General features: G+C 43.8%; 1 protein-coding gene across 1 annotated transcript; it reads right to left on the minus strand.

Moving 5' to 3' along the window:
* Positions 1–4,319: 4,319 nt before the first annotated feature.
* On the minus strand, positions 4,320–7,935 carry hjv (hemojuvelin BMP co-receptor). The gene is made up of 3 exons (XM_063484954.1): positions 7,857–7,935; positions 5,329–5,873; positions 4,320–4,946 (listed from the first exon to the last, which is right to left on the minus strand). The coding sequence occupies exons 1-3, from the start codon at positions 7,933–7,935 to the stop codon at positions 4,320–4,322; spliced, it is 1,251 nt and encodes a 416-aa protein (XP_063341024.1).
* Between the last annotated feature and the right edge of the window lie 8,855 nt (positions 7,936–16,790).

Below are 16,790 nucleotides of genomic sequence, written 5' to 3' on the forward strand. Positions count from 1 at the left end.
CAAAGGTAAGGAAGACATTTAAAACTGACTTGTTATCCTGTGATGGTCCAGACTTCAGTTTGGTCCCTGCTCCTCTGGTCTGTGGTCCTGTCCTGTGGAGGCTGTGATGTGAGGTCTTCATGCTCCTGATGCTCATATTTAAGCTCCGTCCGTCATGCGTTGAAGCAGATTCCGAGGAAGCCGTCGGCTCGCTTCTCAGAAGGTTTGACATCAGTTTTTTTTTCTACTAAGTCACTTTCCAGGACGGTCCGGAGACTCTCAGAGCTGAGTCAGAGTTACACTGAAGGTGTTTCCTGCCTGCACGTTATATCACATGATTAAATAAGGGAATTTCCTGATCTTCCTTATTATTCACATTTCACAATAACTCTGCGTTTCATTACTTGTAATGAGGCACTTACTCATACATACATTAAATAACCACAAAGCACAGGCACAGCGATGTAAAAGGAAAACAATACTTTAAGAAGAATTGTTTGATTTTGTATTTTTTCACTCTTCTAGTAGAGAATATCGTATATGGCACATAAAGACATGCTTTCAGAGAAAATGCTGATTGGACAATATTTGAAAGCCTTAAAATTCACACATTTCATTCACACATTTTGCAAACCACTGTTTGGTGCACTTGGTTAGTGGACAGGCATTTCTAGTGTCACTGACCTTCAAAAACACTTCACACTGCACGCATGCAGGGATTTATTTTATTAATAGAGCGCGTTTATGTGCAGGCAGCACAGTGTGGATGGCTGTCTGCGTCTATGTCACAGATGGTGACCTGTCCAGGTGTACCGCGCCTCTCGCCCTAAGACAGCTGTCCTGAAAAAGGATAAACGGAAGTGAATGGATGGAGCGTGTTTATGTATTACACATACGCGACAATGTAGTCACACAGACGACCATCACAGGAAGTGATGAAGCTGGGAAAAAGTTGTCTTTAGGGCTTTTTTTAATAGTAAAGCATATAGGGAGCTGAAAAATAGTGGAAAGGAATTTTTGCCCCAAGTAGAGGACAAGTAGAGGAGTGTCTGCAGAGCTTTGCTACAGTAGCACCAAAAATGTGATCAGAGTGCTGTTTTATGCAAATAATGAACATTTGGGGGGGTTCGTGAAGTTTTTCAGTCCTCAAATGAACGCCTGCCGGCTCGGCGGATTCTTCTCACATCCAAATTTGGAATAAGTCACACGTCTGAGGAAAAGACCTCAGGAATGCTGGAGAGATTAGATCTCTCAACCGGCTTGGGATTGCGTCAGTGTTCCCCTAAAAGAGAGGGAGGAGCAGGGCTGTCGGCTTTGTTAGACTGTTTGAACACTTACAGTAAGTGTTGAAAGATGGCTGCAGGGTGATTTGGGTCCAGGTTCATGTTCACTTCTGATTAAATGAAGGTGGATCATCAGCCTGAAACGAAATTCTGATTAAAAATCTTTAAAAGAACAAATGAAGTAAAATTAAGAAGAAGAAAAATAAAAGTGTCACCATTTTTCTTTTTAAACTGACACATTTGACCTGAACATCCTGGATTATACTCGCAGGACTTTGCTGACTGTTTGAATAACTCCTGAATAATCCAGCCTGCTTATTAATTCATTGTGTCTTTGTTTTCTCATGGTGAGTCACGTTGTTTGACCCACGTTCCCTTTCACTTTGTGATTTTAAAGTAGCTTTTCCTTGGAAAAATGAGGGTTTACAAGCACTCCAGTTTCACTGCATGCTTTTTGTGGTGGGCACAAACGTGATGCAACTCACTCAGTCATCCTCCTGCTCGCTCTGCTGTTCACTTCTGTTTAACATCTGATTCAGCGATTAATCAGATCTGAGTGATGATGAAATGACATTTAAATTTGTAGAGGAAACGTTTCAGGCTGCAGGAATGCCATGTCGTCATTTACTCTGCTTGGATGTGATTCTTTGGAAGTTTGAGGCTTTTACTTTCATAACGTTTCAGGCAGACACGTAACAACACTGTGTGTCTCCGCCTCTGTGACCAGGGCCTGCCCCCTGCTATTCTTACACTGAAGCAAAAAGAGGATTTTACCACTTTTGTATTTCCACACTCTCTTTGTTTTCAGGCCACTGCAGCTGTGTGTGAGCACATCGCCTGGTGGCTCCTCCGGTGAACAACGTAAACAGGAAAGAATCCAAAGACACACAAAAAGATGCAAAGCAAGCAGAGAGAGACTTTGTCTCTAGCAAAGAAAAACCCAAAGTGAGACGTAAAGACAACGAGATGTCGACAACACGTCTGCGTTTCCACACGCGTGATCTCCTCTGTGAGTTTACTGTGGATCACTTTTGCTGCACTGCAAACAGGAAGAATCGAATTTTCTTTATTGTCAACAAAATAAAGTGCAGCCCCTGCAGCGTCAAGAGAAACAGTTTGAATATAATTACAAAAGAATCAAATAAAAAAGAGTCATAAACACGATGTCTGCACAGTATTTGTCAGGTTGAACTGGAGGTGATTACTTGTAATTCAAAGCTACTATTTAGATCCTGTATCTTTTGCCTGACGGCTGCATCTGGAATAGATTATAGGGGGTGTTCTTCCAGAGAGGGTGAAGAACAGCCGAGGACCCCCCGTTTCCTCTGCGCTGCTGTGCAGCTGGGGACCCGCACACAGAGGCAGCAGCACAGGATGCTCTCGATAAACATCGATAGAAGGACACCGGCGGCTTTTGAGGGATGTTATTTTTAATGTATTCTATATACTTTATTCTGTTTTGTATAGTATGTTATTCTTTCTAATCTTATTCTATTGTTGCTGTTTTTTTCTTAATTTTTACTGCTCTTAACTTGTAACCGTGACCAAAACATTTCCCACATGTGGGACTAATAAAGGTTTATCTGATATTAATTTTCCTGAGGATTCTCAGGAAATAAAGCTTCTGCTTTTCACCCACAGTCACACACTCGTGTGCAGTCCTCCAAGCTCCGGGGGAGGTTTACTGAACAAACAGTAAAAAAAAAGAACCAGGGAAAAAAGGGCTTCTTTTTTATCCTGGGTCCTCATTCAGCCACAAACACATCAGGAGTGGAGATGATGGAAATTTGGGTTCAATGTTTTGCATCAGGACCTTTCAGTACATGGTGGTAGAGCAGTTAGTAGGCACCCGCTCCCACAAGTTTGAGTCCTTTGAAACCGTCTCGTCTGAACTTCATATGATGCCATTTGTCTAAATAGCAAAAGCAGACAAAGACACGCTGTAGAAGAGAGTCAGAGATGGATAATAACTAAGATCACATGCAGTGAGTAAAGAAGAAATACTCATGTTCATCATGGGAATCCCCCGGCAGCCTATTGCAGCATAACTAAGGGAGGATTCAGGGTCACCTGGTCCAGCCCTAACTATATGCTTTAGCAAAAAGGAAAGTTTGAAGCCTAATCTTAAAAGTAGAGATAGTGTCTGTCTCCTGAATCCAAACTGGAAGCTGGTTCCACAGAAGAGGGGCCTGAAAACTGAAGGCTCTGCCTCCCATTCTACTTTTAAATACTCTAGGAACAACAAGTAAGCCTGCAGTGTGAGAGCGAAGTGCTCTTGTACTGTACTGGAACATCAAAATAAAACAAAATCACAAACTATTCAACATTTCATGAGGAAATCTTTATTATCAAATTGTCAATTAGCAGCTAAATTAATTAGTTTTTTCTTTTGCACACAGATTTTTAAAGGTTCTGGATCAGCTGCAATGATCCACAAACATTCGGGGCTCTGATTAAAGTCTGTGGCCCCTGAAAGTTTCCGAGCGGCTCTGTTCCATCCAGACTGTCACCATCAGGACGCCATCTGCTGGTTTTATGGTCCCACAAATGTGTCTGTGGGGTTTTTCATCCACGGTACGGCAGACATGCTCCCATGCAGTCCTCCAAGATATAGCGCAATGCTGAAATTAGATGATGTAAGTAAACTGCCTAATGTCGACTGGTCTGAATACAAGAGGGAGTGAGAAAAGAGTTTAACGGGAGAACCGTAACCTAAAGTTCAAAGACCGAAACAAACAGGCTGCAGTGACACTTGTCATTGTTTTTAACCCTCAGTTTCAATTCAGCTCTTTGTGTTTTAGAGCTTGACATTTCTCCGTGGCTAGCTAACGGACCAACAGCAGCACAAAGACGAGTGGCCCACACATATTCTACACCGGCTCCATCTGACAGGCAGACGGGCCACGCCCGCACGTGTGGGACCATAAAACCAGCTTCAGGTGTCAGCAGTGATGTCAGCGTCTGGTGCATCACGTTTAGGTCCTCTTCCAGGTCTGTGTTTGGGAAATTTTCCAAACATTTCCTTCAGCTTCACAGTCTGAGGTCACTTCCTGTTTCTCAGGTCCTGCTAAGAGTTCCCAAAATGCTGAGCAGCAGCAGCAGCAGTGTGAGGTGAGGTCGCGTGTGCCCTGCAGATCCAACCAGCAGCAGGTGAACCCCCTCCCTGTCTGGGATCATGGTTTGGGCATCCTGCAGTGCACTGACAGCGGCCATGCTGGAGTTCAGGTCTCCGCTGGCGATCAGGTCGAACACGCAGGCCTGATAGTAGACGTCTCGAGCTGGAAGCAGCGCCGCGCAGTGGTCCTCAGCGCTGAGGGCGGTGGACATCAAAGGGTCTGATGGTGGTGGGTGAAGTGTGTTGAGTCTCTGGGAGGGGGGGCAGCCCCACACGCACAGCTGCAGGTCCTGCTCAGGGCTGAACGCCTCAACGACGCCACGTGGCGAGAGGACCGAGAGGCCGAGAGAGCGGCCGCTCTGACGCACCACCAAGACCGTGCCGACGTGCACCGCTCGGATCTCGGCGTGCCGGCCGGGATTCAGAGTCCGAACCGTGAGGCTGCGATGACCTCGCCACTCGCCGCTCCACATTGAGCCGTCAGCGAAGGCGGCGGGGACGTTATCCAGTTCGGCCTGGTACAGCTGCTGGTCGACACACTGACGCCAGTTCTTGAAGATGATGGTGATCTGAGGGGAAAAAGAAGACATTAAATGTAGTTTTCCATAATAGCTCTATGATTATTTTCATTTTAGGGTCGTAAATGTTTATTTCTGTTCACTGTTACATTTTTATTTGGTGTGATTGTGACATTTTGTCAGTTTTCAGCATGTTTGACATTCATTTCTCTCTTTTCACAGTAAACTGGATTTTGTGCACTGGGCTCTAGTTTGAGCACAATGCGATGGTGCTCTATCGGTCAGCCCTGCAGCAGACTGATGGCATGCAGGGTGTACCCCACCTTGCCCTCTGGCAGCTTGGATACGCCCCCCCCCCCCCATGACCGTAAGTTGAGGTTTACATGAGAAGCTGATGGTGCATTTGACTGCTCCTGTAAGTGTCAGCACTCACCTTGGTGAGAACTGTGGCGTACATGCCTCCCCTGGCTGGTGAGCTGGTGGCTTGTACGTACAGATACTCATTGTCGATGAGAGGCCACGCCCCCGGAACGGCACATGTGTGGAAGTCATTGTTGAAAGTTCTGATGTGCGGGTCTCCGAACACGCTGCAGTGCAGGTATTCGGGTGTCTGCCCCTCCCTGCTGAAGAAGCTCCTCTCATAGAGGCAGGTGTCCCCCGACAGCGTTTCAGCAGGGGGGGGCCGGGGCTGTGCCGTGGGCCCCACCCGGGGGCAGCGATGCTGGATGAGCAGATCTTCGATTCCTTGGACCGCAGAGTGGTAAGCGAGGTCACCACGACACGCTCGCGACAGCCTCTTGGTGCACGTGGCGTACGAGCGCAGGGCGCTGCAGTAACCGGCGTTCACCGCCTCCCTGCTGACAGCTGTTGCTCCTCCTCCTGCTGCCCCACTGCCACTGCCACTACTGCTGCTGCCCAGGTCCAGCGTTGCAGCCACAAAATCCGAGTTACACCTCAGGATATGACAGGAAGCTGCAACTGATAAGAGGGAGAAAGTGTTTAGCATAAACAGGCTTACGGACACTCGAACTACGGCTCCCACCATGCAGTAGTTTTCACATTTGCCTGATCAGCAAATGATCCCCGGTTTAATTCTGGAAGGAGATACAAATCCCTCTGGAACTGCATCAGGGAGAACATCAGAACTGCTGTGGCAATCCTTTGTGAATAAAGGAGAAGCTCAAAGTAGTTTCTTCTTATATGGGGTTGACTCTGGAGACACAAGTGGACACTGGAGCTGCAAGTTTTGCCACGACCACGTTGACTTTTTGACTTTTCACGTCACAGTTCTGGAGGTTGCTGAAAACCAGCTTCATGCAAGTGAAGCCAAATAAGGAAAAGCTATCCTGGGTATACTGAACTGGCTTCCTAGTGTAGTCTCCAGGAGCCTGTAATACAATAATACTGCAGTCTCAGCATTTTCTGGACTGAAATGATGTGAAGAATAAATATAAAAATATATTTCAAATGTAGGACTAGCTTACTTTGAAATTTGATTTGGTAAATGGTAAATGGATCAGACAGGTCGCATCACTAACAGAGAGAGAAAGACAACAATGGGCACTCACATTCACACCTATTTACAGTTCAGGTCTCAAACTCTCGGCCCGCGGGCCACTTGCAGCTCCCTTAACCTCTACTTGACGTGAAGAAATATTTTTTTTAATCATTATTCAAAAATTCTATTAATATGAAGGCAATATGAGCAGAGTGTTACAGGCATGGGCAGTGTAGTCCGTGCTGCAGGGAGAATGGACTGCCATACCCGTTATGTGTGAGCGAGGGAGGGAGAAAAAGGTGGAGAGTGGTCCCTTTACTACGGCTCGGAGCCGCGGACCTGGCCGAGGTACAGTACAAACATGTTGAGGGATTGGCTGTGTTAGTTCAGATTTATGTGTACACTGATGTCTGCATTTTTATTTTGTTAAATACGAACAAAATGATAGAAGTGCTGCCACGTGTCTGGCCAGAAAAAGCGTACCACTTTGTTTAGCTGGTGGACCAATGAAAGGCTTCAGTTAGATAAGAGTGAGAAAACAATGCATTCATGTTTGCAGTTTTGTCGTGTTATACAATACTTGAAATTTATTTGAAACAAACAAACAAAACACTACATTTCAGGAAATATCAGTGGGTGGTTTCTTGTTTGTTTGATTTTTTTGTAATACCACTAAAGTGGCCCTCCAATGAGATGACGGTGCCAGCAGCTCATTTGAGTTTGTGACCCCTGGTTTAGAATCACCATTAACCTAACTGCACTAACTGCATGTCTTTGGACTGTGGGACTGGGAGAGGACCCGTACATGCCACACAAAACAAGGATTTGTTTTGTGCAAGACCTTCTTGCTAACCACAGTGGTTTAAAACTCTTTGCCGCTTAAAGACGATTTTGGATGCATTTCCAGCCATGCATCAGTGTTTGAGGGATCTTCCAGGAATTCTGCTATTTTCCGGAGAACTGGTCAGCAGGTGGTGCTTTCATACATGCTGATCTATGACAGAGCCTGCTCTGGAGCAGGTGTAGAGTGGTGTTGTTGCTAGGGAAGTCTGAAAATTCTAGCAAAAGAAAAATCTTCAGGAGAAAAACACAAGCTTTTCGGAATCCACTGGCACTCTGTCTCTCTAATGGGAGGCTTTTATTTTGAAGGCCCTAAGCTGCTGTTAAAGGCTAATACCTGAGACATCTATTGATTAATGCTCAGTTGAAACGCTGCTGGTTAAAAATCCATATTCTTACATGTTGGCAGATAAATATTTAAAGGATCAAAATAACAGTTTGTGGTTATTATCGCTAATGGCTTTCCACTTCCTGTTGGGCTCTCATGATGAAGAACTCTCCTGTTGTGTCTGTAATGTACTGGACAGTCTTTTGTTTATCTGTGTGTGTGTGTGTGTGTGTGTGTGTGTGTGTGTGTGTGTGTGTGTGTGTGTGTGTGTGTGTGTGTGTGTGTGTGTGTGTACCTTCAGGTAAAGAGACCTGGACGAGCAGCAGAGTCAGGTGGATCCAGCACTTCCACAGCAAGGCAGCCCAGAGCGCCATCAGCAGGCTCACAGCAGGTCGTTCAGTCAATCAGCACCAGTCTGAAAAATGCCACAGACATGTGCCACACTCACCTGTCTGTTACCTGTTAGCAGCCAAACCCTGTAACCCGCCTCCACTTGTAAATGAGCTGGTTCGTTGGCTCTGATAAGGATTTCTGATCATGATGATGCTCTGAGTGGGAACTGGTACCTCTCTTCCCCTCTCATGATGCCACTCAGTATGATTCACTGGCAGGCTCATATGATAATTAAATATTACAGTCCATCAGTGATTTCTCTGCACATGAGTTCATCTGTCTGATTGCAATCATCATTCTCTTTAAAACTGATCATCAGAGTTCGTATTAATTCTGTGGTTGACTGAAACCAGTCACTAACATAATTTTGACTTCCAGGCATGAATCCCTCCTTTCAGCACACTCCTACATGTTTTCAAATCCAGACTGTAGACATGCATAGACTGTAAAAGAGAGATTTCACCGCTGCCCTCGAGTCACCAATTAGTTTTATATCTCTGTGTTTTGGGTTTTAGTGTTTTGGCTTTGTCCATGTTGATGTGACCGTACTAAAACAAATATGTAGAGTGCCAAGTTATCATCTAACGCTAACACGCTTAGTTAGCAATCTGCATCCATAAACTACACAGGTAGAACACAGGGGCACAGATTCCTGCTAATTAGGCTAAGCAGGAAGCTTGTCAGACATCTAGGCCTCACCTAAGTTGGTGCGACAGTCACTGGATGTTCCAAGTGCAGTGATGAATCTGCATAAAGATGTGGGCTTGAGCACAACCTTGGTTTGAAAACTGTGGAGACGACAGTGGAATTCAGGACGAACACCTCAGCATTGTCCCCCCTCACCTAACAGCACTGTGTCTGCAGTGGAAACCTTCAGGTTTCTAGGGTCCCAGTCTCTCAGAACCTGGAGCGACATACAATACTGACTGAATCTCCAAAGAGGCCCAGCAGAGGATGTACTTCCTGCTGCAGCTCAAAAAGTTCAACCTGCCTCTGAAGCTGTTGATCCGTCTACACTCTGCTCGTCCATCACTGTATGGTTTGGATCAGCCGCCAAACAGGACAAGAACAAACTACAATGGACAGTGAGGTCTGCAGGATTTGAACAAATCCAGAATCGACACACACAACCTGTTCACACTCCTCCCCTCTAGGAGGCGCTACAGAGCACCGCACATCAAAACAAGCAGACTTCTGTAGTTTCTTTCCAAAGGCCGTCACGCTGATAAACACATTGTCTCTGTACTCAAACATTCAGCATCCCTGCAGCTGAAAGCATGCTGTATAATATATATACTGTACAGTTGTTTCATAATTTATTGATTATTGAGCCCAGTTCCTTGGTCCACATACTTGGTCAAAAAGGCAGGTAGGCCTCACCTAAGATGTCTCTGAGTCGGACATCTCTTATATAAACTATTCATGTGAACAAGCATTCAGATAGATATGAAAAATAAATAAAATCTTCATAGGTGTCTGAACTATCCCCCGAGACCGAAACTCTTTTTAACGACATGCTGTAAACGGGTTTATTTCTGTTGTAAACACATTTTAACATGGGAGTCTGTGGGGACTGAAGCCAGCCTCAAGTGGACAATAGAGGAACTATAACTTTGGGTTGTTTCATGTTGTCTTCACTTTTAAGACCTGAGGGTTGTTCTTGGTTATAGGGTCCTCCAACACTGAGTCTGAACTGAGTTCAAGGCGAAACACCTGGAGCTGCTTTCACAGAGATCACAGAAATCATCTGTAGGGTTAGAGCAGTCCTAGATGCTAGAAGGATAATGGGTTTAAATCCACCTTCCAAAAACTACCTGAAGTAGAAGGAGTGCTGACTGTAATCAACTTTTCTCCACCTGACCTCGAATCTCACAACATGCTGATCGTCTTCTACCGCTGCTCCATGAAAGTGTGCTGACATCCTGCATCTGTGTGTGGTTCTCCAGCTGCACCATGGCACACAGAAAGGCACTTCAGAGGATCATCAATATGGCCCAAAACATCCTCTTCCCTCCCTGAAGGACCTGTACAGCACTCGCTGTCTCAGGAGGACACGCAGCATCCTACGGGACTGCACACACCCAGGACACCGGGTGTTTACGCTGCTGCCGTCTGGCAGGAGGTTCAGGCTGCTGAGGTCCCGGACCAACAGACTTAAGGACAGCTTTTACAACAGGGCGATAGCCCTAATCGATGCTAACAGCTGACCTGATTGGCTACGTCCCTGGACTTTTTGGGGGGGCAATAACAATAATAATGTGCAATAAACTTTCGCTCACTCTTTTATTTTTTATTAGATCATTCCTTTTTTTGCTCAAACCTTTCTTGCACTTTTAAAAAATCCACTTAAAGTTACTGTGTTGTGTTTGTTGTGTTTGTTGTGTTTTGTTGTGTTTAGTTGTGCGTATGCCGGCGTGGGACAGTTTCCAGTTCCGTTGTACTACTGTGCTAAGCACGACTGTGCAACGGAAATAAAGAGTTATCTTATCTTATTCATGAAAACCTCAGGAACGGAAGAATGACCAGTTCCTGTACTGTGAGTCAGCCACCAAAGACTCCTGTGTGAAAGTGTCCAAGTTTTACTGCAGAAAAAAACAACACATATTTCGAGCCTTGTGCAACAATGTTTCGGGCCCTCGGTGTGAGTTTCCCTCCCTCTAAACAAATATACAGACGGACCTGTTCAAACAGGAAACCAGCGATTCACACGTCTGAGGATAAAACATGTCTTTTTTTCACTTTCTGTGGAATCGTGTGACTGTTTTCTCACACAGTGACACAGATGTGACAGAGCGCCACCATCAGCTCACCTGCATGATGCTCACTGAAACCTTCTTCTTCTCCAGAAGCCATTAGAAAACCTGCACACACAAATGTCACATGACTCGTGATCACCTGAACGAGTCTTTAACATTTTTTCATTGATTGATTTGTTTTTATGTCATGGTCAACTTAGCGGAGCTGAACTGAAGCTGCACCGACACTTTCACTGTTTACTGTGACATTCATGGATTCCATTCCTGTTATATTCTCTCATTGCTTTTATTGTCTATGCAGCTTTTGGTTGTCTACATTTTTATTATTAAACATGTTTTTCCAGTCTGTTATTTATATCACACACAGTCGGTCCTGGCAGATGACTGGACCCCGCTGAGTCTGGTTCCCACTGATGCCAAAGCGCTTGCTCATACGGATCGTGTGATTGTTGGGGTTTTCTGTTTACTCACCCGTGAGCTAACTGTTGTTTGCTATTTGATTTGCTGGCTTGAAGGGGAGGGGCTAAAAACAGCTCTTTAAATCTACTATAGTAGAACTGAAGAATATGGATTTGGATCGACTTCAAGGACAAGACGAACGTTCAACTTGTTTCCTCACTGCTTGGTTTTCTGTTCTCTCCAAACCGCATTTATTGTCCCGTTTCTCTCTGTTAACGTTATTTATATGATCAATGCAAATGCTGCTTAAAAAATGTAAACAATTGATTATCTTTTGTTAATTAATGATGATTTATCACTTTTATCTGTTTCACATTAGTTTTTCTGGAATAAAGAAGTTAGAGGTGTGAAATTTGGTCAGAAGCTTTAATCTGAGGCCTACCTGCTCAGAGTTGGTCCTCACTGATAAACTCAATAACAAAATTGCTTCAGATCCTTAAATATCCTGTTTCTGCAGTTTCCTCCAAGTTAAGCAGATCTAAGTATTAATAAAAGAATGATAAATATTCAGCCCGAGTAATTCATTCAGGTCAACCTGCCTCCTTTTTTCTCTCTGTGCTGTAAAATGGACTCTTGTCTGTTTGTCTGTGTTTTTTCCTACAGAACAAACAGCAGCAGTCAGTGGGCGGGGCTTACTGTGATGGTTCCACACAGAACTTTGTGGACCGTCGTCTACATGTCGTCCACGTGTGCTGTTAGCAGGAGGCAGTGTCAAAAATACGTTAAACACCGCAATAAATCATTGATGTTGTTGTCTGTTCCTTTAGCTTTTAGCTGCCACCACAGATCAGACTGAAGGCAACTGGTTTGTTCAAAAACCTCCACAAACACATGAAGTCAGGCACAAATGTGGAACCACTTCAGTGCTTCATAAAAGCAGCAAATAAGGAATAACGGTGTCGCCAGGTCTGACCGGGAGACGCTACGGCTGTGACTACAGAAAGGTGACCAGACTGCTCTCTGGAGTTGGTTACTGGGACACACACACACTTGGGAATGTGGGAATGAGGGGCCTCAGCAGGGGCCCCTGTTCCAAATATGTGGCGCTGAACAGGGAGCATGCCGGCTGTTTCCAGCATTTCCAGTCTTTATATTGAGCTTAGGGGGCTTGAAATGGATCCTCAGTCAATCAAAGGATTTATCTAAAAACACTGAACTGGTCCTTTAAAATAATGACCAGCATGAACGGTGACAGACAGCTGTCAGCTGACCTTTAGCCCTCTTTAACAGCTGTGTGTGTGTGTGTGTGTGCGAGCTTGTTGTACTCGTCTGTTTACACAACTGCATGGTGGGGACTCGACCTCCTGTTGATAAGCGAGTCCCTATAAGGTGAATGATTAAATCTGAAGGTGTGTCCTCGGTTTAAGTTCTAATGTGATACATTAATATTAATATGCAAAGTTAGGTCTGCTGCAAATGCTCCTGGTCAGCGTCCTGTGTTTCCAGTAATGCAAACGTGACTGTGTGTGTGTTTTTGTGTGTGAGGGCTAAATTTAAACCTCAGTTGCTCTGCAGAGTTACGGTCACACAGGCTTATAAATACCCACATACAATATGAGCAGTTTATATGTATGAGCACACACACACACACACACTCTGGGAACATTTTTTCGAGCATGATGAGTCTCACTGGTCATACTGGTCACAGAATTCCACTCAGGCTCTATAAATGTGTCACAGGTCATTTTTTTGTGTTTCTCACGTTTTAATCGCAGGTGTCCGAATGTAAAACGAAACCTTTACCAACCCTCTAATATCCATCAGAGTAATGTCTGTGTGACTCGGCGGGTTTAAAAATCCAAAGGATGTGACTGTTGTGCTCTTTAGTGCTTCAGTGTCTCTCGGCTCAGTGAGCATTACTAGCTATCACTAACTTTGAAACAGGGTGAATGACTGGCTCTCTGCACAGAGACTGTAACACTGTTAGAGAGCTGCCCGCTGTGTTGGGGCACAGCCCGATCCATACCAGAAGCTTCCTCGTGTTCTTGCCTTTCACAATAAAAGCAGTTGACAAAATGTTGTACATTTTGGTGATAGACAAATGAATAAAATGTCTTATAAAAGTACGCCAAAGCAGTTTACCTTAAAACTCATCATTAAATGTAATAATTAACATTTTCTTGTCTTTGTTGTTGGACAAATGCATTAAAAACACTTTTGGTAAATAAACAGAAATAATTTGGATAAAGTGTTTGGGGAACTACTCCGAAGAAGTCAGACAATATCTGCTACGCAGTTTCATAGCAGTACTGTGGTGTGCTGCGAAACCAGACGCCACCAGTTTACAGTTACATCGTGTAACTAAAGTGTTTTCTGTTGGACAGCAGCTGCTAATTATTAAACCACATGAATTCACTTCTGTGAGACTGTATTCATCAAACAAAAAGTGAAAAAGTGTGGGTTTAACGATTACAGCAACATGATGGTGAAACTACAAAGAGTCTCACTTGAGCCACAAAGGCGATCGTGGCTCAAGAGTTGGGTGTTCGTCTTGTAAGCGGAAGGTTGCTGGTTCGAGCCCCGGCTCGGACAGTCTCGGTTGTTGTGTCCTTGGGCAAGACACTTCACCCGTTGCCTACTGGTGGTGGTCAGAGGGCCCGGTGGCGCCAGTGTCCGGCAGCCTCGCCCCTGTCAGTGCGCCCCAGGGCAGCTGTGACTACGATGTAGTGTGTGAATGGGTGAATGACTGAATGTAGTGTAAAGCGCTTTGGGGTCCTTAGGGACGAGTAAAGCGCTATACAAATACAGGCCATTTAATTTGTAGTTTCACTATTAGAGCCTAAAACAGGAACAAATCCAAGCACGTCCTCGACATCACGTGCTCCAGAGCCAAAAGAAGAAAAACATAATTCTATATTTTTTATACTTTTAGAGCCTGAAATGAAATTTGCTAGAGGTGTGAACAAAAAGTTCATATTACATATTTCATATTATTAATTCATATTACAGTCCAAAACCAAACCAAATAACTTGAAAAACTTTAATCATGCAGGTGATTTCTTCAGTGTAAGAAAAACTCTGTTCTGTGACGTCTGGAAGTGGAAACCTTTAAGCATTAGAGGTGATACTAAACCATAAATATTCAAATGTTGCTGAAAACACTAAATGATTTTATATTCTTTATGTTGAAGGTAAATTAGCGATACAGCCTCTTCTATAACTATTTTCCTTTTTTTGATCATTTGATAGTCTGTATCAGGTAAAATCATAATGAATAATAATAAAAATCTGATCCAAGTTTGTAATTTTCTAATTTATGTATTTTGTTTTCTGTCTCTTACCTTCTGCTGCTTCTGTCCGTCCATGTCTGCAGTTTATCGAAGGGAAATCGACCCGAGCTCCTGAACCTGCTGCTAAAGGTCTCGGTCCAAAACTCTCCCAGACTCGACTCAGATCTCAGACTCAGTCCAGGTTAGTCTCTGAGGATCTGACCCACCCCAGGTCCTGGTCTGGAACTTGTGGTGTGTTCACAGCTGACTGGGAGCTTCAGTTGTTCCTAAATAAGTCTGCAACAACCACCTGCTTCACGACAACTGTCCTCGCACACACACACACACACACACACACAGCGACAGTTTATTTATATTTCAGACCGCCATGAAGTCAAACTCTATTTGCATCCTGCTGCTGTTTTACTTGCTGTTTCTTTTTTCACATCTTTATAAGCAAGTATATGTGTGGCTGATATATGTAGATTTACAGCATTAACAGACGTAGAATATGAAAAGACTTTAAGCTTCTTTTTGTACAATGTAGTGAAAGAAGTATTTAGCAAAGTCATAATTTTACTACAGTACAAAGTGTTTAAAATACATTTTATTTTAAAGTAAGCTTTAACATTAAACGTATGGAGTACAATATCTTTATTATGCAGATTATAGTCGAGGAAGAAAAAGTATAAAGTGTTTTAATGTAGACATACCTGCTGCTAGGGGGTCAGCTAGCTGGGGATACAATAGGCCAACCCTGTGAGGATAATGAGGGGGAGGGCCGGTGGTGCTGGGGGCAAACGCGGTTCCACGTAGCGGCAGCAGGGGGCAGCACTGTCACTTTGAGGATGCAGAAAAACCACCTGCTGCTGTTTTAATGTCATCGTCATTCAGACTTGCGGGTGATGACGTCAGAGCTGAGGCAGGTGGGAGCTGCAATCAAACACTGCAGGTAAACACAGGTGATTGGCTCCTGCTCCATCGGCCCTGGATGAAGTTTTGCGAGTGTGAACGAGGTTGTAAGCGAGTGCAGATGGACGCTGCCGCAGGGCTTCCCAGGTTAAGTTGTTGGCCCTTTAAGCGTGAAGCGGGGCCCCTCTACGCCTCACTGAGCAGCTCCCAGAGCCTTTGTTAGTGTTTAGAAGTGGGGGTTTGTGGGTGTGGGTGGGGGTTCGGATTAAAACCAGCACTGACTGACCGGGACCCTCCACAGACCTGAAACAACAAGGCGACATGAACAGGCAGAGGGAGGCTGCACAGAGGTGAGCTCTTCTTCGTTTTCGCTTTTATCACAAGAACCTGAACTCATCACGTCAGCATGTGATGATGATCTGGTAAAATCACGTCAGGAGGGAGAAGCGGAACCTTTTCTGTGAACCTCAGAGGCGAAATGTTAAAGCGGTTATCATGTTAGGACATTCAGGAGCTCCTAACCTCGGATGGATCAGCTGAATCACAAACAAGGAAACTCTATACCCGCCAGAAAAAGTGCGTTTTTATTAAACGCTTTTATATCATCATTATCTGAGTGGCTGCTTTACATTTTTTTTACCCAGTTGTAAATTTCTGGGGGGGTCCTACTTCATAAGTTTGTTATAATATAATTGTGATGGCTAAATGTTTATAAATGTTTATGTCCAATCGGAAAATGACTTTTTGCAGCTACGCAAGTGAATAGAAAACTCGTCATTTTCTGTATAACATGTTCATTTAGTTTTTATAACATATATCGCTGGAAGATGTTTAACTAAAAGAACAAGTTGTTAAGTACAAGTGTATTTATCAAGGTATAAAAGTGTAAAACTTGTTTTCAGCTGTGTTTTTCCTAATTAGTGTTACCGTTTAAAATAAATTAAAGATAGCAACGTGTGTTCTACAGACAACTTTAAAGAATGACATGTGTAACCTTTACACAAACACACACACAAACACACACATAAATCCTGTGAAGATCCCTTATTTGTCACATGCGGAGGTTTGGAGGCTCCAACTCGCAATCCTAACTTTACTTTTCTCTTATTTACCTGTAACTTTCTATAAAGTCATGGTAAATAAATTATGAACGATAAATAAGTTATAAGTTGTATTACTGACAGCTGAATGTTTTGTGTTTGGTTAAAAATTAAAAACAAACAAACAAAACCTGATAAATGTACAACAATCTTAAAATTAACGTGTAGCTCTGAACAAAATAATACTACATAATATTACTACTCAGATGCATGTGTTTCTCAGTTGTATGTAATTACTATTATTACATGCAGTAATCCAAACTTTGTGTATTGAAAGTAAGTGTGCATCACTTTGAATGCAGGGTTTAGTCTGAGGAGAAATTAGGATTACGAGGTTATTAAAATGAGCTTGTTCTACAATGTCAGCTATGATGTAATATCCTCTGTAGTCACGGAAACA

This window comes from Pelmatolapia mariae, linkage group LG10_11 (genome assembly GCF_036321145.2).
Source record: "Pelmatolapia mariae isolate MD_Pm_ZW linkage group LG10_11, Pm_UMD_F_2, whole genome shotgun sequence".
Taxonomy (NCBI): Eukaryota; Metazoa; Chordata; class Actinopteri; order Cichliformes; family Cichlidae; genus Pelmatolapia; species Pelmatolapia mariae.

Excerpts from the sequence above, each read along its gene's own strand:
- hjv (XM_063484954.1), bottom strand. The coding sequence starts at position 7,935 with ATGGCGCTCTGGGCTGCCTTGCTGTGGAAGTGCTGGATCCACCTGACT. Across the intron at positions 5,874-7,856 it reads CCAGGTCTCTTTACCTGAAG|TTGCAGCTTCCTGTCATATC; the intron begins GTACACACACAC and ends CCCTCTTATCAG. Across the intron at positions 4,947-5,328 it reads ACGCCACAGTTCTCACCAAG|ATCACCATCATCTTCAAGAA; the intron begins GTGAGTGCTGAC and ends TTTTCCCCTCAG.